General features: G+C 39.0%; 1 protein-coding gene across 1 annotated transcript in view; it reads right to left on the bottom strand.

The window, feature by feature from the left end:
- BAIAP2L1 (BAR/IMD domain containing adaptor protein 2 like 1) overlaps window positions 1-27,394 on the bottom strand; it is a 435,923-nt gene that overhangs the window by 82,015 nt on the left and 326,514 nt on the right. The window contains exon 9 of the mRNA XM_053694428.1: window positions 4,218-4,368. Within this exon, the coding sequence (XP_053550403.1) occupies window positions 4,218-4,368 (151 nt within the window). The remainder of the gene's footprint in view (window positions 1-4,217; window positions 4,369-27,394) is intronic.

Genomic DNA, 27,394 nt, shown 5'->3' with positions numbered 1-27,394 from the left:
AGCTTTATTTTTCACAGCAATAACAAACAGGCAGTTCATTTTCAAAAGAGGGAAATCCTTCCTCTGCAGCAAAGTTAAGTACTTTTAAATGTGTCCCAGCACTTCACAGCATTCCACAAGTGCTTTGTAAAAATAATGTCCTTTTACAGTTCACAGGAACAAAAGTCTTTTACACAGTGTAACAAACACACACACACCAGCTTCTGTAGCTGTGTAACTAAGGCCTAAGTGAGGCTGCTATTTAAACCCTCACAACTTCTAATTAGCCACACCTGTGATTAGCTGCTGGACAGCTTCACAGCTGTCTGGGATAATGGCCCACTCTCTCTCCAATTATCCCAAACCCCAGGGACCCAGAACACAGTTTATCAACTGCAAAATCAAATACACACTCTTTCTCCCTGGGGTTTTAACTGAAAGGAGAAATAGCATGTACAATGCTTGGTCTTAAATATCTTCCATTTATAACCAGGCCTTGCTTTCTGTCACACCACCTATAGCCCACAATTTCATGAAATATGTGCAATCATAGATAAACATCTACCACTATTAACAGGTGAGGATAGTTTGAAGGATTATATTTCAGGTGGTTGTAATTATATGCCAAGAAGAGGTTGTACCCAAGGTAATATGCTTGGACCCAGCATGTGAGAACACAAAATCATGACTAATAGCAGGCTTAATATTAAGGCACACTTAAAGAGACATGAAACCCAAAAATGTTCTTTCATGATTCAGACAGAGAATACAATTTGAAACAACTTTCTTATTTACTTCTATTATCTAATTTGTTTCATTCTCTTGGTATCATTTGTTGAAAAAGCAGCAATGCACTACTGGTTTCTAACTGAAGAAATGGGTGAGCCAATGCCAATCAGTATATATGTGCATCCACCAATCAGCAGATAGAACCTAAGTGTTTTGCTGCTCCTGAGCTTTCCTAGATAAACCTTTCAGCAAAGGAAGGTAGCACATTAAATAATAGAAGTAAATTGGAAAGTTGTTTAAAATTGTATTCTCTATCTGAATGATGAAAGAACATTTTTGGGTTTCATGTCCCTTTAATAGAATTTTAGCAAATGTATAGCCTGCAGTCATGTCAGGGTGACAAATCATTTTCAATCAAAGGTTACACAAAGGGTTTACAATTTGACTAGTTGTACCAACTGTCGCACCTAGGTTTGTGATCTATCTGGTAGAATGTTCTTAATGCAATTTACAATAAATTGGTTGTACAACCTGAGGAGCCCGCACACGCATTAGTGAGCGTTTAAATAATATTGAACAAAAGAAATTGATTTATTATTATTATGATGCAACGGTTTCGAGGTGTTCCAGAAATATCATTCTCCTGTTGTGTTGCAATTTCTAGGAAATATTGTAATCTATATTTGGTATTTGCCTGTTGAATTAATTAATGAATACAAAAGTTTTGATCACAAGATTAAAATTTAAGATGAAGAGAGGTTCTTGGGAATGCAGAAATGTCTTATACACTGTTATTTATAATTTTTTAATTAACAATCTGCATGTTTTGTAATTGGCTTTATACTAATTTCATGTGTGATATAAATATTCAAAATTGCATAAGAGTGTCATGTAGTTGGCTTTCTATGTCTGTATATAGTTGTAACGCCGTGCTGTTGCTAGGGGTGCGGCATCCTCTCCATGCTCGTTGCCTAGGGCTGTGTCGGCTCAGTATACGTGCGTCGCTGACGTCACCGCCGCACGCTCCTGATGCCGGCTGGTCTCTTGGCCCCTTCCAAAGGTATGTAAAACGGGCAGCAAACAACCTGTCACTGCCCAAGTATAGGTGCTACTTTGTGTGCTCCTGAGAGTGACAGATCGTTTGCTGGATTAAACCTTGTTGCCGAATACCTGCCTGTCTCACTACACTAACTGGTTAACCCCTAATCTGCTGGACTGATACTTGTTACTGAACCCTGCCCGTCTTACTACGCTAATTGGTTAACCCCTAATCTGCTGGACTGATACTTGTTACTGAACCCTGCCTGTCTTACTACGCTAACTGGTTAACCCCTAATCTGCTGGACTGATACCTTGTTACTGAACCCTGCCTGTCTTACTACACTACCTGGTTAACCCCTAATCTGCTGGACTGATACTTTGTTGCCGAAACCTTGCCTGTCTTACTACTCTACCTGGTTAACCCCTGAGCTACTGGTCTGATACATTGTTGCTTCCCTGTCTCACTTCGTCTCCTGTTTAACCCCTGAATTGCTGGACTGCTTTTCTGTTGCAGTATCCTGTCTGCCTAATTTGCCTTGTACTGTCCTGCCTGTGGTGAGTGCCGCTATCCTCATTTTGATGATATTGTCTGCTCTGGGATATTCCCTATCTTTCCGACTCAATGCTGGGATAACAAGACTACTGGTCGAGTTTGGTCTGATAGAGGAGTATCCCACGAGCCTCACAATAGTCTGATGGTTGTGTTTAGTGTTATATTACCTTTAAGGACAGCACCACCCATTAATTAATTAGTATCCATGCAGTATAAATACACACTACTTATTATTATGTCTATGATTAAGGCTTTCTTAGCCAAAACGCGTTAGATTGAGGATGTTGCTAGTATTACTTTGATTTTATGGATCTTCTGTTCTCTACAATAAAAGCAATATGATTTGAATGCTTGGAGGCTCACAGTTTTTTTGAATATTGAATATGTTCTAGTTTTACCAATATTTTACCATGATAGTTAGTATACCAGTCAACCACTCTCTGGAGAAAAATTGCCTGTCTATATATCTTTCCAGATGGGGCACACCTAATCCGCCTAATGATTTTGGGAGGTGCATAAAGTTTTTTATTTATTCTAAGGTGTTTTTTGAATGATGGGATGTAAGAATGAGGGAAGAGCAATTGGTAGGGTGTGAAATATATATAAAAGTCTAGGCAAAATGCTAATTGTTATGGCCCCCATTCTGCCCAGTCAACTAAGATGTTTAGATCTGCATGAGCAGAAGTTAGCAGTAATTTTACGCCTTATTGTCTTAAAGTTCAAAATAAATAAATCAGGAGCTTTACATGTTAGAAAGAGCCCTAAATATTTAATAGATGTAGCTTGCCACTTGAAGGGGTACATTTTCGGAGTAGATTCCAAATCTTCTGCGGTAAGGTTAACGTTTATAATAATATCTTATTTGGATAAAAAATTAAAAACCTCTTTAAAATTATGTATCTCTAAAATGCATTTCATTTTGTTTTCATGCTTGTGAGGATTGTCATAAGTCCAACAAAAAATATGGGAGATAGTTTAGTTTTATTCTTCCTTTCTTTATTCTTAAGGGAAATAGCTGCATTTTAATTTTCTATTATTTTACTGCACTAAGGAATAATAATTAGATCTCTAAAGTGACAAACACTCTAGTGAATAGCCAGTTCAAGCTAAGAATAGGCCAGATAAAGTTCTTCCCCCATACTATTTGCCTCTAACCCTTGCCAATCTCAAGATCTTTTATTTTTCCCCATAACCATTTTTCCTCATCAATACCTCTTATTTTTCTCTTTAAAGAAAATTGTAATATTCATTTTTAGTTTAGGGAATTAACATCTAATACAGCGATCACACACAGCTCTCAAGATTTGGTTAGGCTCAACCTAAAGAGTGCTTCACTCACGTTTTAATTTGCACTTTGTTACTTTAGTGTTAAATGCAAGTTACCAATCAAGACAGCAAACGCAGCGTCTAAACGATACCTCAGAGCCTCTCTTTCACCTAATACCACTACTACATGGTAAATGTTATTGCTGGTTCTTAAAACCAATCTTTTTTTTTGATTTGGAGTCATAAAGGTTTATTGACAATTTTATCAAAGTTAGGAAAACTGTGCCTAAAAAGATTTATCAAAAGGTTTGGATCTTTTTTCTCGGTGTGAAGATACAGGTTTTTGTAGAAAGCTGCTACTTGTGGTGAAAAAGTGTAATTGCTCCCTCGCCTCCCTTTATATACTCTAGCGCCCCCCTGGGGAGGCCCACCTCACACTTTCAAAACCATTGCTCTAGATCTCCTGTTATAGTCCTAAACATAGTTTCTAGCTTGTATACTCCCTTTATGAAGAAATGATATGACAAGGAAAAAGAATGAAATAAATCAATACATATATCCCAACGTAATGTACAAATATATGCGTGTTTTTTCCAATAATAACCATGCATCCGGCTTATCACTTGATAAAAATAAATGCAATGCATACCTGGTAATGGCTTTGGTTTTTCATGTGATATCTTTGGAGTAAAGGCTGGCTGGTTGAACATGTCTACAAGAGGACTTGGATGTGCTTTGGTTTGGGGAGCTGGCGGCACACTTAGTGAGATCTTAGAGATTGAATTGTAGTCTTTAACCATCTGAATAAAGAAAAATAACAAAAAGATTACACTATATATATTTCTTGTTCAAATTAAGTGCTTTAAATGTCCAGTATATGAAAAATAATGTACAATATAAATTAAAAATGTAACAAACTAAACAAAAAATAAACAGATGCAAACTCTCCACTAATGCTCCAATTAGAACCATATCACTAATGGTGATTATCTGAATCATGAAAGAAAATTTTCAAATTTCAAGTCCTTTTAACTCTGTGAGACAAGGCTAAAGAATATCTCTTAAACTGATACAGAAAGCTCAAGTGCAACAGTGACATTGTATAAATGACACTACATCTATAGTGCCTTCCATAAAAACAAAATGTATGCTTACTTGATAAATTTGTTTATTTCATGGAAGTAAGAGACTATGAGCCATCACATGTGGGTTTCAACTTCAACCCACTTTGAGGCAGGCAGAAAATAGGAAAGACTAAAGAAGAGTAAATGAAGTGCAAACAAGAACTTCTGCCAACTGAATATTAAAAAGGAAGGTCTTGTGGAATTTCACCACCATGAAAGAAATGAATGTATCATTATCAGGTAACCATACATTTTTCTTACTTTCATAAGGTGGTGGGAGTCAATGAGCCATCACACATGTGATCTAATACCCAAGCTGTGAAGTCCATGAGATCACCATGAAGAAAAAAAGGGTGGGATATGAAGTAAAGGCAAGAACACCAAGTACCAGACACCACTGTCTGGAGTACTTTCCTGCAAAAGCAGCCTCAGAAGAGTCAAACACATTAAAATGATAAAATTTAGTGAAGGTGTATAGGTGAGACCAAGTAGCTGCCTTACAAATTTGTTCAATTGAAGCAACAATTCTGAAAGCCCAAAAAGTGAAAACTGATCTAGTAGAATCAGCTGTAATCTGCTCTGGCTGAGTCTTCCACAAAAATAAGTAAGCCTTCCTAATCAAAAGCTTTAGCCAGCAAGCTAGAGAAATAGCTGTAAGCCTTCTGACCCTTATGAGCTCAAGATAAATACACAAATAAGGAAGAAGATTGATGGGAATCCTTAGTAGCCTCTAAATAAATCTTTAGAGCAACCAACACAACCAAATTATGCAAAATACATTCTTTAGAATGTTTAGGCGCTAGATATAAAAGAGGGAGCAACAATTTCCTGATTGTGTCTGAAGAAACTACATTAGGAAAGAAAACTATAGGAAGTTCTAAGAATGACCATATCAAGATGAGAAATAAGATTGCTTGAAAACCCTGAAACACTTCTTGCTGAAAAATAGCTACAAGGAAAAAAACTTCCAGGACAGAAGCTAAATATCCAGACATGCATAGGTTCATAAGGGGACTTGCAAAACCCTTAGAAGCAAATTCAGATTCCGGGGGGCGGAGCCAACACCCAGAGAGATAAGTCGCACATCTATGGAGCTCCTGGGGCATTGTGCAATTTACCGGAATATAATGGCTAATTTTGCCCTACTTTTACCCTACAATGTAGATCTATGAAGAGAGATGCCTATTTGTTGCTCTAGAAGCAGTTTAGCAGCTCAAAAATTTTATTTTGGACCCTGCCCTTGAACTTGTGTGCTGCGCCGCATGCACGAAGCCATGGCCGCACTTATCCTTAACCAGCTGATTGAACTGCTCGATCGCCACCACGCTGCTCTCTCCAACGCAGTGGCGGAGGCTTTCAGACCCCCTACTGCTCTCACTGTCACCTCTGGCACTCTGGCTACTCATGAGGGGTTGAGACCGAATACAGCAACTGTTGCACGAGAGCCGCCATCTTTGAAGACATCGTCTCTACACATAGCATTGCCCCACAATCTGAAGGAAATGGAGGGGAGCCGGGCTGGCGATGCAGCGGACATACCCAGGGAGCTCCATAGCTTGCACCAGGAGATACCTTGTCAGGACTTAAATGTAACGCCTTGGACGGAGTCACTTGGGAGCCATTCAGAGCAAATTTGGCCAGAGGAGTCACGCGGGTCTGCCGCTTGTTGGATTGCCTGTTACCACCTTCATGAGGTAACCAGCTCCCATCGCATAGACGCTTATGGGTATACAGGACTCTCAACTTGCTTACCTCTGTCTGGTGAAGCCCCGCAGTATTCTACCAATAGAACCGACTGGAAGGCAGGACTGGGATACACGCAACGAATGCAGCGGGCTTGTTTAGATCCGACAAAGAAAACTGACATGTGGAGTCCCTTACCGAGCAGTTGGCTTACCTTCCATGATGCTGTTCGACTACAAAGACATTCAAAACTCTTGGTACTTGTTTGCCCTAGAATTGGCATTGGCTAAGTTATTTACTGAAGTTTTCATACAGTACATATCCTGTGCATAGTAAGCATCATGCACTACCTAGATGCCTGCTAGACTCATCTTTTTTTCTCTTCATGTCTTTGTTTAGCCCCAGGGATTTTAGTATTGATTGTACTTGTTAGTCATCACATATTAATGCTGTTCAATCTTAATGTTAGTGTGCACATATTTTCAGGTTGCTTATATAGTTCTGTTACTTTATGATACACTGCTTATTTGCCCTACTATGTTCTCTCTATAGTTATCTAAAACTGCTGTGTTCATGTCTGATGTTAACTCTGCATATGTCTAGACACGCAGTAATGCAGAATCTAACTTTACACTAATGCTCCTAGACATCTGAAGCAATAGTCATTTTGCATCACCATGTGAGTTGATTGCAGTCTAGTTACTAAAAAAAAAAAAAAAAAAAAAAAAAGCTTAATACTCAATATTCTTTGTGTCCCCATACTCTACCTCTGAGACTATGACACCCTTGCAGTGTGGCACCTGGGTGTCCTTCAATATAATTTTCTACTTAAGACATTTGGTGGTATATTGCACTTAAAGCTACATGTTTAATCTGATGACTGGTGCTCTGCTGCACTTTTCTTGCTAGCTTAAACTAGTTTATTTCTCCCTACTAAAAACTTCTTAGTATGATTCAGCATACGCAGACTACAATACTTAGCCTAACCAGCTTTTTGCCCTATTTACAGCTCCCTTTGGCTCCCCTTTTTTACACTTTTGGGAATTAGGACACGCGGCCTGAATCCTAATATACTGCACCTGTATTCATATATATATTATGCACTACTGCAGCTTCACACATAGAAATGAATCTACTGATTAGCATTTAGTTGCTAATGCACAACTGTACCCCACCTTACAAGCAATCCTATAATATTCCTAGAGACTGTTACTATGATTTACCCATATGATTTAGTTATGTTTGTTTTCTTCTTTCTAATACTTTATTAATCATTCATAATTACATACAACTCTACAGATGTGAGTAGCTCCTTGGAAAAAGTCATAATTTATCACTAGACTATTTTGTTCGTCTGGCCCGCCGCCTGGGCATAGGGCCCGTGCCCGGGTGGCGGAGACAGCTCATAGAAGGACTGCGAATAACTACTCACTTTTCAGCATAGCTCTAGTCTCACTATATTTTCATTGTATACAGATCTACACATACTATGCTGGGTGCTTCTTAATTATCTCAGACGCATAGATCAATCAGAGAGATCATTTTCACATGGGTAACGTCTCTTATTCAATATTCTATAGTCACCCGACCGTAAATCCAGACTAACACATGTTTTTAAGACAGGCTGGTCCTGCACTTTTCATATAAAATGAGGCTATGGTATACGCTACATAGGAACTAAATTGTTCGCAATAGAGCAACTCTCAAGACTCCAGATTGGGCATCTATGTTTATATGAAATTACACTAGGCCAGAATATTCCTAGCCTATTTTTTTTTGATCTGTGTGCACTCTCTGGTTCATACCTTTGGCCCTTAACTGCTTAGACTACCACCTCCCCCCCCCCATACATAATATACCTCCTTCTCAGGAGGGTTAACTAGGCGGTTTTTCTCGTCAATACCGCACCCTAACTATATTTTTCATTATACATTGCATCATACCTATATAGTTTACCCCGCAACTCTATCACACGAAAGACTGGTAAAAAGAGCCTCTCACTCTCATATGCCTATTCTATTCTTTCTTCCAGTAGCTGTGAGGCTAGAATTCAAATAATTTAAATAGTTTAAAAATCTGAGGTACACAGAGTCAGACCCATAAGTGGTCTTCCTTATTTCAGGTAGCCTTCTGTTATCGCTTAAAACTCCAATTGGTTAGGGGGTCCAAGTGTGACCCTTGACAAGAAGAGAAGGCTTAAATTTGTATTGGCGTTACTGAATTATGTCTCTGCATAATACACTCAGTGTCCCCTATGCATGTCATCTTGCTAGTTGATGCTGTTATTAATGCTAACATTTCTATTACATCCCTTGTATACCCAGAGTTACATTATGTCTTTGGTGATGACATGTCTGGTGGGTTTTCATGTTAATTCTGTATGCCATCTTTTTCCTCAATAAAAATTATTATAAAAAAAAAAAAAAAAAAAAATTCAGATTCCAAGGAGGAGACACTGCTTTAAATATTTGTCTAATCCTAACTAAGCATACAAGAAAAAGAACTCAGTAGTGCTGAAAAACAGATGCGTGAGAAACCACTTAAGGTCAGCTAATAGTGCGGTATATTCCAAACTGTATTCCAGCTTAGGGAAACTTTCATAGGTAACTGCATAGGCAAATTTATCAAGATTAATCCCCCACTGTTGCCCAAGCCTGCTTACTCTACCGGACACTTTGGGATCTACGATGCACGGGTACCTTATACCATCTCCGAGTGCTCGTCTCTTCACCGGCTCAGCTGCTTGGCGTCCTCGTGGGTCTGCAGATGTACAGCGTCTCTCCTTCTCGATGAGCGCTAGATCCTATTTGCTAGTAAAAGCGTCAATCAGCAGTAACCAATCCGTGGAAAGAACTGATGCTGAAAATTCACCAATGTCTATTAGCTGCAAACACACACCTCCCCACAGCTCAACAGTCCAGGATTCACTGGCAAAATATAGAAATATAGAAAAGCGGTAGTCCTGGAGAGTATAATTAAAACGTCTTTATTTCAAACTCAGATTAAAAACGAATGGCAATCACAAGTAAAAGCATAACAGGTGTGGCACTGTTTGGCTTACGCGTTTCGGCTGGGAGCCGTAGTCATAGCCTATAGTGCTATGTGACACACCTCTCTAAATACTCATACCTAAAATCCTATTGGTTAAAAAATGAAACACACCTGTTAATTACCTACTCTATACACAGTGAAACTAATATATACATAACCTCCAAAGCAATTAAACCTTAACAAATGTGCCAAGTACAGAATTCACTTTTACAGGGAATAAGCATATTGCGGAATAAGAGATACACACCAAAACCTCAATGGAATAATACTTAAAGGCAAAATAAAATAAAAATAAAAATAGTGCGATATACAATATGGAAAACTTAAAGAATACAATGTGTACCACTATTGGCTATGCATATTATTACTGCACCAAAGAATGCAAAACATGTATTACACATTGAAAGTTATATTACTATTCATGGTGGACCCTAACCCTGTAACATAACTATAAATCATAATAGTATGAAATAATGTAGGGTAAAATTTCTAAAACAATGTTGCATGATTGTCCTAAGTATTCAAGGGTAAGGTATATATGGAAAAGGTGAAACTACCTAAATAGCACAAGTGATTACAAGGTCCTAAAATGATAAATGTGACATGCATAGGAGAGGCTCACAGAGAGCTGAAAAGCCCTGAACAGTTACCACAAATTCATGATATCATATTTGGAGTTGAGACCATTTGGAATACGAGTGCCCATTGTAAAAATCCAATGTGCCTCTCTCAACTCCAGTATGCGATCTATGGAGCCACCCCTTTTAGGTCTGTGAACCCTTTCTATAGCACTCCAGGAAAAGGAAGAAAGGTTCCCTCCATGGTATACCCCAAAATGCTGGACTACAGGGGTACTCGATTTAACTGTAGTGAAAGAGGAAAGGTGTTCCCTAATTCTGGTGTTTACTTCTCTGGAGGTGAGACCTATGTATTGAATTTTACATGAGGAGCAATTAAGTACATAAATAACATTAGTACATGTACAATTTAAGAGTGTTTTGATGTTAAATGTTTTTCCTGTAACATAACTGGTAAATGTATTTCCAGTGCGTGCAAAGTCACACGGTTTGCATTTCCTATGGCCGCATTTATGCATGCCCTGATGTCTAATCCAAGCACAAGCGTCATTAGTCTTAGTGGGCAGCATAGTTGGGGATAGCTGGGAGCCCAATGTGGGACCTTTCCTATATGCACACCTAACACCACTTTTAACCGTTTCAATTAGTTTATCATCTGCGTTAAGGATTTTAAAGTGCTTGCGTATAATGGAACAAATATCATTGTATTGTCCACTATGTGTGGTGACAAACGTCACTCCATCAAAGGGCTTAGAATCATTTGTCTGTTTGTCTACCAAAAGACTGTCTCTGGTTTTGGAGCTCACCAAGTGTTTAGCCTTACGAATGGCTTTTATTGGATATCTGCGTTGTTGTAGCCTAGATTCAAGGTCCCTGGCTAGAGTCTTGAAGTCACTGTCATCTGAACAGTTTCTTTTTAATCTGATCATCTCCCCTTTAGCAATTGCTTCTGGGACATGTTTCGGATGGCAACTAGTCCCGAATAGGACAGAATTCCCTGAGATGGGTTTCCTATAGGAAACTGTTTTAACTTTACCATCTGGGAGCCCTATAAGGGTAAGATCTAGAAAATTAGCACTTTTGTCATTAAATTCAAATGTAAATTTGAGATTCATGTCATTCGAATTCAGGGATGAACAGAATTCTAAAGCTTGCTGTTGGGTTCCTGTCCATATGAAGATCAGATCGTCTATATATCTTCTATATGTGGATATATAGACACGAAAAGGGTTACTATCTCCAAAGATGTGGAAGAACTCCCAGAATCCTAGGAACAGATTTGCATAAGATGGGGCAAATTTTGCCCCCATCGCTGTTCCACACCTTTGGAGATAGTACACCCCCTCGAACACAAAAAAGTTGTGTGTAAGGAGGAACCCCACAACCTTCACAATGAAACAATTAAAATCTTCAGTATAATTACCAAAATTGTCTAAGAAAAAACAAATTGCCTTTAAACCTATGTCATGGGGTATACAGGAGTAGAGTGAGACAGCATCCACAGTTAACCATCTGGATTGTGGTGTCCAGACCACATTTTTCATTAACTGCAAAACATGTTTTGTGTCTCGCAAATGCGAGGGTAGTGAAATAACCATTGGCTGTCGGATGCTGTCCACCCACTCAGATAAATTACACAGCAGGGAATCAACCCCACTTACAATTGGGCGACCTTTAACTTCAAGGAGGGACTTGTGGACCTTAGGAAAATGGTGGAAGGCAGGAATTTTTGGAAAATCAGGGACCAGGTATGCAAAGGTAGTTGGATCAATGAACCCTGATTCCACACCCTCATCCAAAAGATCCACAAGCTCCCTCCTGAAGATAGAGGTGGGGTCACCTTTAAGGATGGAATATTCCTCCGTATTGTTGAGTTGCCTTAATGCTTCAGCCACATAAGTTTCACGGTCAAGAACAACAGTCATACCTCCTTTATCGGCTTTTCTTATGGTGATACTAGAGTTATCTTTTAACTCTTTGACTGCTGCTCTTTCCCTGAAACTTAGGTTGTTTTTAGGTCGTTTCTTGGACTGTTTGAGAGCAATAAGATCTTGTTCAACCCTGTTGTAAAAGGTTTCTATAACATTACCCCTAACCTGTATGGGGTAAAAAGTAGATTTTCCTTTCATCAGGGGGCCTCTACTAAGAGTGCCTTGCGTGTTATGAATAGATTCTGACTGTAATTGTTGCAAAGAGACCACATCACATGTTTGTGAGAAGGAGAGAGACTCATTATAAGTCGAAGTCCCCTGTTGTTCATTATCACTGACTTCACTAGTAGTGGAAAATATTTTTTTAAAGTTATATTTCTGGTAAATTTATTGAGATCCAATAGGGTTTTAAACACATCGAAGTCATTGGTAGGTGAAAAGTTAAGCCCCAGACTAAGTACTTTTAATTGATCAACAGTAAGCAATGTGGAAGATAAATTAATAACATTACTATATGTAGCATCTATTTGTACTTTGAGATTGGTTTGACTTGTCTCAGCTGGTATCTCTGCTGTCCCTGCGAGTTGTGATAAGACTGTGTTTTGGACTTTCTCCCTCCCCCTTTGTGTGGGATCTGGTCCTGGGGAAAAACCTGTTCCATAAGGCCTATATTTCCTGTTTGTATGGCATTAACATGTAGACCTGACTGGGATACAGGTATAGGATACATGGAGTAGTTAGAGTTAGTTTGGGGAGTTATATTATGAGATGTCTCTGCTAAATGTGGTTGGGGAGTGGTTATAGACCTATGTACAGGTTGTGAGTTACTTTGTATCTCTCCTACACACTGAGGTTCGCTAGTGATAATACTGGCAGTTACACCTGATGTTTGAATGTTTGATATTTCATCACTGCCATCAGTACTATACTCAGTATCACTTCCAGAAAACGTTACATTTCTATTATTATTTGTCTGTCTTTGTCTGTTCCTACGTCCCCTTCCTCTCCCCCCAAATCTAGGCTGATTTTGTCTTAATGTGGACCTTTGTTTTTTACTCCATATATACACTGTGTTGTTAAGATAATCATTCTTATCTCTCAAAAATTTAGTGTGTTTTCTCTCCATGATAGTTGATCTGCTAGTAGCTAAGATACCTCTAAGAATATTGTCAAATTTGGCAAAATCTGATACTGTGCTGCGTAAATTAAGTTCTGCCTGTAACTCTGCAATTTCTGACTTAATTTTATCAAGTTGCTTAACTTTATATTGTAACATGAGAAGCATCAGGTTCAGTGAGCAATTAGATAATACTTTGTTCCATTCTTCCACAAAGTCTTTATCATTACAGTCCACATCAAAAGTTGGGAATTTAAAAATACGTAGACCTCTGGGGATCATTTGTAATGATCGATATTTCTCAATTGTCCAAATATCCCACTGAAGTTTGGATTCCTTAATGAGCAGATCTTCCATCATGTCAAAGAGTGAACTGAGTGCTAGTACACTTTTATCCTCAGAAAATATCACTTCACTATTAGCAGTCCCTTCATGTCTTGCTGAATAGGGCATCAAAGAGTAAAATTGCTGTATAGGAGGGTGTATAGAGGTGTGAGCCATTTCGTCCATATTGCTGTGGGGAGCTTAAGACTATACTTTGTGTGTGTGACAGGCGCTACTACTGAGTGTTGGTACTGCCAGTAAAGTACCCAAATAATCAAACATACAAGAAAAAGAACTCAGTAGTGCTGAAAAACAGATGCGTGAGAAACCACTTAAGGTCAGCTAATAGTGCGGTATATTCCAAACTGTATTCCAGCTTAGGGAAACTTTCATAGGTAACTGCATAGGCAAATTTATCAAGATTAATCCCCCACTGTTGCCCAAGCCTGCTTACTCTACCGGACACTTTGGGATCTACGATGCACGGGTACCTTATACCATCTCCGAGTGCTCGTCTCTTCACCGGCTCAGTAGTAGCGCCTGTCACACACACAAAGTATAGTCTTAAGCTCCCCACAGCAATATGGACGAAATGGCTCACACCTCTATACACCCTCCTATACAGCAATTTTACTCTTTGATGCCCTATTCAGCAAGACATGAAGGGACTGCTAATAGTGAAGTGATATTTTCTGAGGATAAAAGTGTACTAGCACTCAGTTCACTCTTTGACATGATGGAAGATCTGCTCATTAAGGAATCCAAACTTCAGTGGGATATTTGGACAATTGAGAAATATCGATCATTACAAATGATCCCCAGAGGTCTACGTATTTTTAAATTCCCAACTTTTGATGTGGACTGTAATGATAAAGACTTTGTGGAAGAATGGAACAAAGTATTATCTAATTGCTCACTGAACCTGATGCTTCTCATGTTACAATATAAAGTTAAGCAACTTGATAAAATTAAGTCAGAAATTGCAGAGTTACAGGCAGAACTTAATTTACGCAGCACAGTATCAGATTTTGCCAAATTTGACAATATTCTTAGAGGTATCTTAGCTACTAGCAGATCAACTATCATGGAGAGAAAACACACTAAATTTTTGAGAGATAAGAATGATTATCTTAACAACACAGTGTATATATGGAGTAAAAAACAAAGGTCCACATTATGACAAAATCAGCCTAGATTTGGGGGGAGAGGAAGGGGACGTAGGAACAGACAAAGACAGACAAATAATAATAGAAATGTAACGTTTTCTGGAAGTGATACTGAGTATAGTACTGATGGCAGTGATGAAATATCAAACATTCAAACATCAGGTGTAACTGCCAGTATTATCACTAGCGAACCTCAGTGTGTAGGAGAGATACAAAGTAACTCACAACCTGTACATAGGTCTATAACCACTCCCCAACCACATTTAGCAGAGACATCTCATAATATAACTCCCCAAACTAACTCTAACTACTCCATGTATCCTATACCTGTATCCCAGTCAGGTCTACATGTTAATGCCATACAAACAGGAAATATAGGCCTTATGGAACAGGTTTTTCCCCAGGACCAGATCCCACACAAAGGGGGAGGGAGAAAGTCCAAAACACAGTCTTATCACAACTCGCAGGGACAGCAGAGATACCAGCTGAGACAAGTCAAACCAATCTCAAAGTACAAATAGATGCTACATATAGTAATGTTATTAATTTATCTTCCACATTGCTTACTGTTGATCAATTAAAAGTACTTAGTCTGGGGCTTAACTTTTCACCTACCAATGACTTCGATGTGTTTAAAACCCTATTGGATCTCAATAAATTTACCAGAAATATAACTTTAAAAAAATATTTTTCCACTACTAGTGAAGTCAGTGATAATGAACAACAGGGGACTTCGACTTATAATGAGTCTCTCTCCTTCTCACAAACATGTGATGTGGTCTCTTTGCAACAATTACAGTCAGAATCTATTCATAACACGCAAGGCACTCTTAGTAGAGGCCCCCTGATGAAAGGAAAATCTACTTTTTACCCCATACAGGTTAGGGGTAATGTTATAGAAACCTTTTACAACAGGGTTGAACAAGATCTTATTGCTCTCAAACAGTCCAAGAAACGACCTAAAAACAACCTAAGTTTCAGGGAAAGAGCAGCAGTCAAAGAGTTAAAAGATAACTCTAGTATCACCATAAGAAAAGCCGATAAAGGAGGTATGACTGTTGTTCTTGACCGTGAAACTTATGTGGCTGAAGCATTAAGGCAACTCAACAATAGGGAGGAATATTCCATCCTTAAAGGTGACCCCACCTCTATCTTCAGGAGGGAGCTTGTGGATCTTTTGGATGAGGGTGTGGAATCAGGGTTCATTGATCCAACTACCTTTGCATACCTGGTCCCTGATTTTCCAAAAATTCCTGCCTTCCACCATTTTCCTAAGGTCCACAAGTCCCTCCTTGAAGTTAAAGGTCGCCCAATTGTAAGTGGGGTTGATTCCCTGCTGTGTAATTTATCTGAGTGGGTGGACAGCATCCTACAGCCAATGGTTATTTCACTACCCTCGCATTTGCGAGACACAAAACATGTTTTGCAGTTAATGAAAAATGTGGTCTGGACACCACAATCCAGATGGTTAACTGTGGATGCTGTCTCACTCTACTCCTGTATACCCCATGACATAGGTTTAAAGGCAATTTGTTTTTTCTTAGACAATTTTGGTAATTATACTGAAGATTTTAATTGTTTCATTGTGAAGGTTGTGGGGTTCCTCCTTACACACAACTTTTTTGTGTTCGAGGGGGTGTACTATCTCCAAAGGTGTGGAACAGCGATGGGGGCAAAATTTGCCCCATCTTATGCAAATCTGTTCCTAGGATTCTGGGAGTTCTTCCACATCTTTGGAGATAGTAACCCTTTTCGTGTCTATATATCCACATATAGAAGATATATAGACGATCTGATCTTCATATGGACAGGAACCCAACAGCAAGCTTTAGAATTCTGTTCATCCCTGAATTCGAATGACATGAATCTCAAATTTACATTTGAATTTAATGACAAAAGTGCTAATTTTCTAGATCTTACCCTTATAGGGCTCCCAGATGGTAAAGTTAAAACAGTTTCCTATAGGAAACCCATCTCAGGGAATTCTGTCCTATTCGGGACTAGTTGCCATCCGAAACATGTCCCAGAAGCAATTGCTAAAGGGGAGATGATCAGATTAAAAAGAAACTGTTCAGATGACAGTGACTTCAAGACTCTAGCCAGGGACCTTGAATCTAGGCTACAACAACGCAGATATCCAATAAAAGCCATTCGTAAGGCTAAACACTTGGTGAGCTCCAAAACCAGAGACAGTCTTTTGGTAGACAAACAGACAAATGATTCTAAGCCCTTTGATGGAGTGACGTTTGTCACCACACATAGTGGACAATACAATGATATTTGTTCCATTATACGCAAGCACTTTAAAATCCTTAACGCAGATGATAAACTAATTGAAACGGTTAAAAGTGGTGTTAGGTGTGCATATAGGAAAGGTCCCACATTGGGCTCCCAGCTATCCCCAACTATGCTGCCCACTAAGACTAATGACGCTTGTGCTTGGATTAGACATCAGGGCATGCATAAATGCGGGCATAGGAAATGCAAACCGTGTGACTTTGCACGCACTGGAAATACATTTACCAGTTATGTTACAGGAAAAACATTTAACATCAAAACACTCTTAAATTGTACATGTACTAATGTTATTTATGTACTTAATTGCTCCTCATGTAAAATTCAATACATAGGTCTCACCTCCAGAGAAGTAAACACCAGAATTAGGGAACACCTTTCCTCTTTCACTACAGTTAAATCGAGTACCCCTGTAGTCCAGCATTTTGGGGTATACCATGGAGGGAACCTTTCTTCCTTTTCCTGGAGTGCTATAGAAAGGGTTCACAGACCTAAAAGGGGTGGCTCCATAGATCGCATACTGGAGTTGAGAGAGGCACATTGGATTTTTACAATGGGCACTCGTATTCCAAATGGTCTCAACTCCAAATATGATATCATGAATTTGTGGTAACTGTTCAGGGCTTTTCAGCTCTCTGTGAGCCTCTCCTATGCATGTCACATTTATCATTTTAGGACCTTGTAATCACTTGTGCTATTTAGGTAGTTTCACCTTTTCCATATATACCTTACCCTTGAATACTTAGGACAATCATGCAACATTGTTTTAGAAATTTTACCCTACATTATTTCATACTATTATGATTTATAGTTATGTTACAGGGTTAGGGTCCACCATGAATAGTAATATAACTTTCAATGTGTAATACATGTTTTGCATTCTTTGGTGCAGTAATAATATGCATAGCCAATAGTGGTACACATTGTATTCTTTGAGTTTTCCATATTGTATATCGCACTATTTTTATTTTAATTTTATTTTGCCTTTATGTATTATTCCATTGAGGTTTTGGTGTGTATCTCTTATTCCGCAATATGCTTATTCCCTGTAAAAGTGAATTCTGTACTTGGCACATTTGTTAAGGTTTAATTGCTTTGGAGGTTATGTATATATTAGTTTCACTGTGTATAGAGTAGGTAATTAACAGGTGTGTTTCATTTTTTAACCAATAGGATTTTAGGTATGAGTATTTAGAGAGGTGTGTCACATAGCACTATAGGCTATGACTACGGCTCCCAGCCGAAACGCGTAAGCCAAACAGTGCCACACCTGTTATGCTTTTACTTGTGATTGCCATTCGTTTTTAATCTGAGTTTGAAATAAAGACGTTTTAATTATACTCTCCAGGACTACCGCTTTTCTATATTTCTAATCCTAACTAAGTCCTGAACAAAATTCTAAATATCCAGTAGCTTAGTGGTCTTATGATAAAGAACAAAGAGGGCAGAAATTTGACCCTTTAAGGAACTTGCAAATAAACAACTCTTTAGGACATATTTTATTTACAAAAATGCATAAAGAAGACCAAGTATCTGCATTATAAATCTGATCAATAGAAGCAGCATTAAAAAATGGCATCAAATTTGCTCCTTTTTCTGAATGTGTCAATGTCACTGGTAGTATTCCAAAAGTATTCCTTGAGTTGTATCTTTCTATTGAATTTATATAAATCCACTTTGAGCATAAAATCATCAGGTCTAGATGTTGGCACAAAAGTTAAGTCCTTTTCCAGGACACTCAATTCAGCAGGAGTTAATTGGTGGGAGCTCAAATTGATAATGATAATTTGATCCTAAAACTACTAATGCCAGGAACAACCTCACTAAAGATGAGTGGGAGGCATTGAAGGGACTCAGGAGTAATTCCAAATCCAGGATTATGACAACTACAGGGAAGAGATCCTATCACAACTAAATTATAGTACGGTCTATTGCAAACTACCTAAAGATCCCACTAATGAGTTCAAATCCATAATTGACAAGTACCTGGCTTCGATGCAGGAATTTGAAATACTGTCCAAGGGAGCATGTAATTACAAGGTGGTTGATTTTCCTATAATCTCCATTATCTACACGTTGCCAAAGGTGCATAAGGACCCAAAAAAGACCACCTGGTCAGCCAATAGTGTCGGCACGGGGATCTATACTCCAGACAATAGCCACTTTTCTTTACAGTTTACTACAACCGTTAGACAGATGGATTCCTTTTGCTTGGACTCAATTGAATTGGTCAAATTGCTGCAATCTATTGATGGTCTAAGTGGTGATGAGCTATTAGTCACCTTGGATGTCAATAGCTTATATAGGCTTATAGGCCTCTATACGTGTCAGCCTTCTACGGTACCCTTATGTGGGACCTCCTTTGGATACCATATTACAACTCTTGGAATACTGCTTAAAGTACAATTACTTTAAGTTCAAGAACAACTTCAACCCTCCAGATCTCAGGCACAGCGATGGGGTCAAATGTGGCCCCATCCTATGCCAATCTTTATATGGCACAATTCGAGACATGTGGTACCAATTTGTTCTATGATGAACAGATAAGACTTTTTTGCAGGTATATAGATCTCTTCATCATCTGGAAGGGTAGCCCATCTGACCTTGAACAATGGTTTAATGCTCTCAATACTGTGAACGAGAATTTAGAAATTTAAGATGACATACAATGACCGTATGATTGACTTCCTTGATCTACGTATCTATAAGTCTGAGTCTGGATTATAAACCACATTGTTCCAAAAGGATACGGATAGGAATTCCATCCTTGAAATCATGAGTTGCCATCCTCCATTTTTTTTTTTTTAAAAAGCATTATCGAAATCACAGTTCAAGCGTGTGGTGCGTGACAACAGTGATGACGATGTGAAGATTAAGCGGATCAACGAAATGAAAAATAAATTCTGCAATTGTGGATACTGTATGAAACAGATGGGGCATGCATATGCTGATGCTATTGCAATGTCACAGATACAGGTACTTGAGAAAAAGGCGAGTGTTGAAAAGGATAACGAAAGATTGGTGTTTTCCACTACATTCACTCCGTAAAAAAATAATTTTCCCAGGGCCTTACGTGAACATTGGAAGATTATCTCCACAGATCCTACACTACCCTTTGGCGACATGGATATGCCCATGATTGGGTATAAGAGAGCAACCTCCCTACGGGACATGTTGATGCGTCTTTATCATAAACCCAGCTATACAACCAAGACTTGGTTAAACACAACAAAAGACGGTGCTTCCGGTGCAGTGGATGCACTACATGTAGTGGCATGACTCAGAGCAAGTATTTCAAACATACATGGTTTAACAAAAGATTTGAAATCAGACATAGGGTCACCTTTACCACAAAGTATGTTGTACATATGCTTCACTGTCCTTGTGGCAAATTTTACGTAGGTAAGACCCAAGAGGACTCACGCACAAGGATGGCAAACCATAGAGCTGCCATCAATGATGGTAAATCAGATCAGTCTGTCGCTAGACATTTTTTACAAGGGCACCATACAGTGACAGATCTACGATTAATCATCATTAATCACATCCCCCCTCTCCCGAGGGGAGGGTGACAGGGGTAAACTATTACTCCAAAGGGAGACCAAATGGATCCATGTCCTGGATACATTAACCACAAAAAGGTCTTAATGTACATCTTGATATGCAAAGGTTTTATCTAGATATAGATTGTGTAAATTTCTTTACTGCAATATATTACCCAAGCTGTATACAGAAGACTACCTTTGCCCTATTTAGATGTGGTTCTTATTAGAATCATTCATCTCTGTTCCAGATAGAATATACGTCTCTAGATAGTATCCACAATGCTTTAATCTGTTATGATGTAGAAGCTGAAAAATCTGTATAATATTATGCTATGAAGTAATGTTTAGGCTTAACTGATATATCACCACTAGCTGTGTATCTTACTAGGTAATCTTACTATCAGTACTGGACTACTACTATAAGTATTACACATAGAATCTATTTACAGTAGTTCCACATTGTATTGCAGCATAGTACATTACTATATACCAGCTCTACGTTTTCAGGGAGACAGCTAATATCGCTGCTTCTATTTTTGTATATAGTTTGTATATATTGTACATATGTTTATTTCACTGCGTTCAGTATTTGACTGTTCTATGCATCCCTATTAGGATCCTGCTATATAGCGATATCGCTACATAGGTGCCAAGCCTTTTTAATTTTGATGTGTCTTCTTTTTTTGAATAGTCCAGGCTACCGTACGGTCTCATGCGCAGTTGCGCGATGGGGACGTTGCAGTATCAGGCTTCACTGGTGCAGGTAACGCTTTATATGTCAGGTAACTATTATTGTTTGTAAGTCTGTGGATGGGGGAGACCCGAAAAAGTTTACTTATTAAACATTGAGGGGGGGGGGGGGAGTGAACTCAGAAGCTCCACACCAGAGATACCTTTGACTTCTGAGATCACCAGCGACTGTTTTTGCCACCAGATGAGTGCACCGAGGAGATAGTGGAGGGTCTTTGTGTCAATTGATATACAGCCAATATGAGAGAAGCCATCTTTCCATCCACGTGGTAACCCATTAATGTAGGAGTGAAATTGCAGATTAACCCACACACAGGCTTAGACTGGAGAGACCAGCCAGTAGAGGAATAACCGACACTCATCAAAAGATAAATCTACACACGGAACAGTGCTTAACGCACCTAAGTTGGAGGGCCTAATACATGCACCCGGGACTTTAAGCTACGCAATTCAAGCCGTCTATTCCCATAGTACTCAACATGGAGGATAGCTTGCAGACATACAGGCCCTATTTCTAGACTTTAGGACGACGATGCTTAGAGGACTGGACAGCTGGCTTGTGCCAATTACAGATGAGAAGGCGAAGACCGCTACATCTCTGACACTTACCTGTGAAATATTACCTACAGATATCCAGAGACAAGTCAGCTGGCACCTCAAATATGCTGGACAGGCCTGGGTCGCATGGGATGTGGCCGATACCCAGGAGCAGGCCACAATCAATGCAGCTCACCAGAATGGCAACTTGGCTGACATGAGCGAAAACTCACAGACCAGATCAACATACTTCTTCAAGTTAGTGAATTCAGAGGGGAAGAGCCCTACCTTCTTGATCGCACATGCGGTGCCATTTATTTGGCAACTAGTCAGTACAAAGACTTCTAAAAGTTTACTTCCATCTTACAGATCTGGAATAGGCTGATTTTGGTAACTTTACCTGCCATGGATGCAAGATCTTGCTATAGTCCGAACTTTTGATACTGTATTCGCTACATGGTTTTATGTTTGTTCCTAATACTCCTATATATTTACATAACAGTTTATCTAAGTTACAATATAGGACACCAAATAGGGATAATGTTAATATTCCAGCTATTTTTTATTAGTTATCGCCTTTCTAGTTTTCTGATAATACATATTTTATGTGGCTTAGTTCTGGGTTATATTGCTTTAGCCGATACCAATACATTAGCAGTTTAATATTAACAATTATCTATCTAGTGATGTGTTTTAACAGCATGCTACTTGGGTATTGGGCCCATACACAGGCGGTAAAGTACACTATTGAAAAAAACTTTGATAGCTAATTCTCCTCTCACTACAGTATTGGTAGGGCAGATTAGTACTGGTTCCACGCTAGCTCATACACCTTAAAAGAACACCACCATTATAAATAAAATTACAGTCTATTAGGAACACGAAAGTCTTAATAGTGAGGTACAAAAAATGTTTTTATATAGGTTTTAAATACATAGATGCTCACTTTAAATATAAAAGCTGTACACTAATGCTGATGACAATTTGTTTTTATGGTAATTTACTGTGACAATATCCAATCTTTGAGTTTTCTTATAGCTTATGAGACTGTATAGTATACTTTTGAGAGTCTATTAGGACCCTTTTATATATATATATATATATATATATATATATATATATATATATATATATATATATATATATATATATATATATATATATATATAGAGAGAGAGAGAGAGAGAGAGAGAGAGAGAGAGAGAGAGAGAGAGAGAGAGAGAGAGAGAGAGAGTCAGCATATGTCTACAAAAGCTCTAATAGAAATGTACAGTTAAAATATACCAATAAGTTTTTTTTTTAATTAAGATTTAGTTGTGAATATTAAGGCAGTGATCAAATATCCCCGACCCAAGCTTGATATGATATAATAAGCAATCTCCTCAATATTTCCTGAGATATTTATTTTGATATATTATTAAGTCGCAGACTGTGGATTAAAAACAATTCACCTTAAGATAAGGTGTAACTATCAATTATCACCACTAGAGGGGAGTCAAGGATTAGTTAAAGTTGGATCTCTACAGCAGAATTTATTAAGCTTCTTGTGTTCCTGTAAGTCTGATATATTTGACTTACCCCTGTTTCCACAAGACTCCCAGCCCTTTGACAATAGATCCCCCCCCCCCCCAAAAAAAAAAGATTACTTGGTAAACAAAGGAAAATATATCCTTAGACCACTATCCCTGAACGGTTATACTAGATGTGTGTTGTTGACATTTTTCACCATTACGTAATCTCAAAAATACTGTACTACATGTAACATTTTTGTATATATGAATGACCCTACTGACAGTCCTGTAAATGTGTAGATGCATGCTTATGTTCATAACTACACTGTAACCTTGCTATTGTGTATTTGTTTTAAGACCTCAATAAAAATATAATTTAAAAAAACAAACAAAACATATATATATATATATATATATATATATATATATATATATATATATATATATATATATATATATATATATATATATATATATATATATATATATATATACACACAGTCGTATGCAAAAGTTTAGGCACCCCTAAAAATTTCCATGATTTTCATTTATAAATATTGGGTGTTTGGATCAGCAATTTCATTTTGATCTATTAAATAACTGAAGGACACTGTGATATTTCAGTAGTGAAATGAGGTTTATTGGATTAACAGAAAATGTGCAATATGCATCAAAACGAAATTAGACAGGTGCATACATTTGGGCACCCTTGTCATTTTGTTGATTTGAATACCTGTAACTACCTAGCACTGGTTAATTGGAACACACAATTGGTTTGGTGAGCCCATTAAGCCTTGAACGTCATAGACCGGTGCATCCAATCATGAGAAAAGGTATTTAAGGAGGCCAATTGCAAGTTGTTGTTCTCTTTGACTCTCCTCTGAAGAGTGGCAACATGGGGGCCTCAAAACAACTCTCAAATGACTTGAAAACAAAGATTGTTCAACATTATGGTTTAGGGGAAGGCTACAAAAAGTAAATTTATGCTTACCTGATAAATTGATTTATTCTATGATACGACGAGCCCACTGATTCATCCTTTACTTGTGGGATATTATCCTCATGCTAACAGGAAGTGGCAAAGAGCACCACAGCAGAGCTGTCTATATAGCTCCTCCCTTAACTCCATCCCCCAGTCATTCGACCGAAGGTACAGGAAGAAAATGGGGAAACTAAAAGGTGCAGAGGTGACTGAAGTTTTAAATCAAAAAAATATAATCTGTCTTAAATTGACAGGGCGGGCCGTGGACTCGTCGTATCATAGAATAAATCAATTTATCAGGTAAGCATAAATTTACTTTTCTTCTATAAGATACGACAAGTCCACAGATTCATCCTTTACTTGTGGGATACAATACCAAAGCTACAGGACACGGATGAACGGGAGGGACAAGACAGATGTCTAAAAAGAAGGCACCACTGCTTGAAGAACTTTTCTCCAAAAAATAGCCTCAGAAGAAGCAAAAGTATCAAATTTGTAAAATTTGGAAAAGGTATGAAGTGAAGACCAAGTCGCAGCCTTACAAATCTGTTCAACAGAAGCATCATTTTTAAAAGCCCATGTGGAAGCCACCGCTCTAGTACAGTGAGCCGTAATTCTTTCAGGAGGCTGCTGTCCAGCAGTCTCGTATGCCAAACGGATGATGCTTTTCAGCCAAAAAGAAAGAGGTAGCCGTAGCTTTTTGACCTCTACGTTTTCAAGAATAGACAACAAACAGAGAAGATGTTTGACGGAAATCTTTGGTCGCTTGCAAGTAAAACTTCAAAGCACGAACCACGTCCAAGTTGTGCTACAAACGCTCCTTCTTAGAGGAAGGATTAGGACACAGGGAAGGAACAACAATTTCCTGATTAATATTCTTATTAGTAACAACCTTAGGAAGGAATCCAGATTTGGTACGCAAAACCACCTTATCAGAATGAAAAACAAGATAAGGCGAGTAGCATTGCAATGCAGATAGTTCAGAAACTCTTCGAGCCAAAGAGATAGCAACTAAAAACAGAACTTTCCAAGATAGAAGCTTAATATCTATGGACTGCATAGGTTCAAACGGAACCCCTTGAAGAACTTTAAGAACTAAATTCAAAGTCAATGGCGGAGCAACAGGTTTAAACACAGGCTTGATTCTAACTAAAGCCTGACAAAACGACTGAACGTCTGGAACATCTGCCAGACGCTTGTGCAGTAAAATTGATAAAGCAGATATCTATCCCTTTAGGGAACTAGCTGATAACCCCTTCTCCAATCCTTCTTGGAGAAAGGACAAAATCCTAGGAATCCTGATCTTACTCCATGAGTAGCCTTAGGATTCACACCAATAAAGATATTTACGCCATATCTTTTGATAAATTTTCCTAGTGACAAGCTTTCGAGCCTGAATGAAGGTATCTATGACCGACTCAGAGAATCCCCGCTTGGATAGAATCAAGCGTTCAATCTCCAGGCAGTCAGCCGCAGAGAAACTAGATTTGGATGCTGGAACGGACCTTGAATGAGAAGGTCCTGTCTCAGCGGCAGTGTCCACGGTGGTAGAGAGGACATGTCCACCAGGTCTGCATACCAAGTCCTGCATGGCCACGCAGGTGCTATCAAAATCACCGAAGCTCTCTCCTTTTTGATTCTGGCAATCAAACGAGGAAGGAGAGGAAATGGTGGAAACACATAAGCCAGGTTGAACGACCAAGGTACTGCTAGAGCATCTATCAGTACTGCTTGAGGATCCCTTGATCTGGACCAGTAACAAGGAAGTCTGGCATTCTGACGAGATGCCATCAGATCCAATTCTGGTGTGCCCCATTGATGAATCAATTGTGCAAACACCTCCGGATGGAGTTCCCACTCCCCCGGATGAAAAGTCTGACGACTTAGAAAATCCGCTTCCCAGTTCTCCACTCCTGGGATATAGATTGCCGATAGATGGCAAGAGTGAGTCTCTGCCCATCGAATTATTTTGGAAACCTCTATCATCGCTAGAGAACTCTTTGTTGCCCCCTGATGATTGATATATGCTACAGTCGTGATATTTTCCGACTGGAATCTTATAAATCTGTCCGAAGCCAGCTGAGGCCACGCCTGAAGCACGTTGAATATCGCTCTCAGTTCTAGAATATTTATCGGGAGGAGAGCCTCCTCCTGAGTCCACACACCCTGTGCTTTCAGGGAATTCCAGACTGCACCCCAGCCCAATAGGCTGGTGTCCGTCGTCACTATGACCCATGCTGGCCTGCGGAAACACATTCCCTGGGACAGATGATCCTGTGACGACAACCACCAAAGAAGAGAGTCTCTGGTCTCTTGATCCAGATTTATCGGAGGAGATAAATTTGCATAATCCCCATTCCACTGTTTGAGCATGCATAGTTGCAGTGGTCTGAGATGCAAGCGAGCAAACGGAACTATGTCCCATTGCCGCTACCATTAGTCCGATTACCTCCATACACTGAGCCACTGACGGCCGAGGAATGGAATGAAGAGCTCGGCAGGTGGTTAAAATCTTTGATTTCCTGACCTCCGTCAGAAAAATTTTCATGTCTACCGAATCTATCAGAGTTCCCAGGAACGGAACTCTTGTGAGGGGGATAAGTGAACTCTTTTTTACGTTCACCTTCCAACCGTGAGATCTTAGAAAAGCCAACACGATGTCCGTGTGAGAATTGGCTAGTTGGTAAGTTGACGCCTGAATTAAGATATCATCCAGATAAGGCGCCACTGCTATGCCCCGCAGCCTTAGAACCGACAGAAGGGACCCTAGCACTTTTGTGAAAATTCTGAGAGCTGTGGCCAACCCGAAGGGAAGAGCCACAAACTGGTAATGCTTGTCCAGGAAGGCGAACCTGAGGAACTGGAGATGATCTTTGTGGATAGGAATGTGAAGATACGCATCCTTTAAATCCATGGTGGTCATATATTGACCCTCCTGGATCATTGCTAAAATAGTCTGAATGGTCTCCATCTTGAAGGATGGGACTCTGAGGAATTTGTTTAGGATCTTGAGATCTAAGATTGGTCTGAAGGTTCCCTCTTTTTTGGGAACCACAAACAGATTGGAGTAAAACCCCTGCCCCTGTTTTTGCTTTTGGAACTGGGCAGATTACTCCCATGGTATATAGGTCTTCTACACAGCGTAAGAACGCCTCTCTTTTTGTCTGGTTTACAGACAATCGAGAAAGATGGAATCTCCTCCTTGGAGGAGAAACTTTGAAGTCTAGAAGAT

Source organism: Bombina bombina, chromosome 11 (genome assembly GCF_027579735.1).
Source record: "Bombina bombina isolate aBomBom1 chromosome 11, aBomBom1.pri, whole genome shotgun sequence".
Lineage (NCBI taxonomy): Eukaryota > Metazoa > Chordata > Amphibia > Anura > Bombinatoridae > Bombina > Bombina bombina.
The sequence above is the reverse complement of the archived record's forward strand: the minus strand, read 5'-3'. Positions and strand labels throughout refer to the sequence as shown.